Here is a 2,317-nt window from a genome sequence, read left to right as displayed (position 1 = left end):
TGGTCAGGAAGGCCAGCGTGAGGGCCCTTCTCGCCCCTGGCCTCCCTCTGTCCCCATGCTCCCTGGAGGCTGTCAGGGTGCAGGACTGGGATTGACGGGGCCGAGGCACTGGCTTGAACCAAAGGAAGTGAACAGGGCCACTCGGAGCTCTGGCCTAGAAACAGGGGAGGGGGTGTTACAGGACCCACGACCCCTCTCTGGAGACCAAGTGGGGCTGGTGGGAAGAAGGGAAACGGTGGGGGCAGGGATGGACACAGCAGCCGTAAGCGGCAGGGTGATGGGTAAGCTTGCCGTCTTGCATACTAATTACATTTCTAATCAGCAAGAACGAGGCACTGGCATCAATCTGCCACGTGGCCAGCTCTGTGAATCATCCTGGAACTGATGGGAAGGTTCCAGAGGGTGGTGACCCTAGCTCAGCTGTAAGGGGTGGAGCCTGAGTCAGGTCCCTCGCTGGTCAGCAGCCCCAGCGGCAGGCTGCCACCCCCACCTCCCAGCATGCCCTGCACACCGCCCCCGCCTCCCAGCATGCCCTGCACACCGCCCCCGCCTCCCAGTGTGCCTTGCACACCAGACTGCACTTCACACTTGATTTTATTCCATGACACTGATTTGCTGAAAACCCCCTTTCCTGGCGAGGGGAAGGCAGTGGGTGGCCTGGCAGAAGCGGGGCTGGCCTCCCAGGAGGACCGGGAACTACTCTGCTCAGGTAAGCGCTGGCCAGGCCTCAGCCTCCCATCCAGACCCACTCTCTTCCCCTCCAGTTCATTTAAAAACTGAGCTGCAAAAATAAAGTAGAATGAAAAAATAAAAACAAAACCCTGAGTTGTTAAAAACCAAATTAAAAATCCCCTTTGGTGTCCAAAGGTCCTATTCCTAAAAGCCAGCGGGTGGGGCAGGTGGGGGGGTGGGGCTGGGCTGGTGGCCTCAGTCCTCCTGCTCGTCCTCGTGGTCATGCCCCTCTCTGTCTTGTGGGCCCAGGAGGCCCTCGGTGCCCGGATGCTTCAGGATGGCACTGTACTTGAGGGCTGCAGTTTCTGCCCGCAGCACCACCTCCACCAGGCTGAAGATGGTGATGACCTGTGACAGAGCAGAGCCCAGCACGGTGACATGGGTAATTCTCGAGGGGCCGCCCAGGAGACAGGAGGAACAGGGGCCAGCTCTGCCACCGTCTGCCCAGCTGGGGCCCCGGGACCACTCGCTCTGTCTGCAAGCCGAGCCCACTCAAGTACTGAGGCCATGGGATCTCGGTGGCCAGTCTGGGGCCAGCACTCAGTGTCACGGGGGCAGCTGGGTCGGGGCCGGCCTTTGAGCATGTGGTAGGTAAACACTGTTATACAGAATTTCTTGGGAAGAAGGTCCATAGCTTTTATCATATTCCCAAAAGGACCCCCAAATCTAAGAACCCTGCTTTAGAGAAACAGGCAGAGCCCCCAGCTACTCCCCACAGCAGGCGTCCCCAAGGGAGGGAAACTGGTGCCAGAAAGGCCCATAGGAGGCGGTGTGGGTGAGCTGATGCCGGCCCACCAGGGGGCCTGAGTGACCGGGGACGGGGGCCAGCATGCAGAGGGTACCCCAGGAGGCAGGAGGCGGGCTCGCCGAGATGGACGGGGACGCAGTGGTGCTCTGGGAGAGCTGCCCCAGCCCTGCTTCTGACCTGCTGCACCGGCTCCTGCTCCAGGGTCTCTGGCTCCCAGACGAGCATGAGCTCTGGCTTCTTGCCCACCTTCTGGAAGCGGTGGGACCGCAGTGGCAGGGCCTGGGGGCGCACACACCAGGGTCTCAGGCTCTGGGTTCTGGCTGCTGCCTCCTGACTTCAAGCCTGTAAGACCCTAATGCTTGGAAGCAGCCCCCTGCCTTGGCCCACCTGTGACTGGCCTCTAGGGAGCGCCACCTGCCCTGCCGCCGGGTCCAGCAGCTGGCCGCTTGACTTTCGGGGGGGGACTACCCCCAGCCCTGCCAGGCCATCTTTGGCTGGGGCAGCACCAGGCCCTTGGCTCTGTGTGTCACTAGGAGGAGGTGGTGGGCCGTTGGTAGCTCAGGAGGCTGAGGCTGGAGGGCTGCCGCCCCCTGCTGGCGCTGGGTCTGTTAGCGGAGACTGTCGGCTGGGCTGTCTGCAGAGATGACCTAGACCTGAACTTTCTTCCTGCTCAATGAACTTCAAAACTACAGGATGAGAGCCCTGCCTGATGGCAGCGGGCTGCGTTCTGTCTCTTCTGCTCTACTCCGCTTTGTGAATGTCGTGTTTATTCCACGCCGTGTGCTGGGCTCTGCACTCCCCAAAGTGCTTTAGACATTGGGAAATTCACAGCCAGGG

General features: G+C 61.0%; 1 protein-coding gene across 3 annotated transcripts in view; it reads right to left on the bottom strand.

Moving 5' to 3' along the window:
* Positions 1-2,317, bottom strand: part of DIS3L2 (DIS3 like 3'-5' exoribonuclease 2) — a 296,670-nt gene that overhangs the window by 381 nt on the left and 293,972 nt on the right. Inside the window, exons 20-21 of one of the 3 annotated variants that reach the window (XR_002777885.1) lie at positions 1,658-1,759; positions 877-1,080 (exon numbers count right to left, since the gene is read on the bottom strand). Coding sequence is in view for 2 of the 3 variants with exons in the window: in XM_011383718.2 (XP_011382020.1) it covers positions 928-1,080; positions 1,658-1,759 (255 nt within the window). In the remaining variant the exon portion in view is untranslated. Of the gene's footprint in view, positions 1-576; positions 1,081-1,657; positions 1,760-1,801; positions 1,823-2,317 lie in introns of those variants that run through there. The other 2 variants (XM_011383718.2, XM_023525183.1) reach the window with 2 other exon arrangements.

Source organism: Pteropus vampyrus, unplaced genomic scaffold (genome assembly GCF_000151845.1).
Source record: "Pteropus vampyrus isolate Shadow unplaced genomic scaffold, Pvam_2.0 Scaffold539, whole genome shotgun sequence".
Classification (NCBI taxonomy): domain Eukaryota; kingdom Metazoa; phylum Chordata; class Mammalia; order Chiroptera; family Pteropodidae; genus Pteropus; species Pteropus vampyrus.
This window is presented reverse-complemented; position numbering and strand designations above follow the sequence as displayed.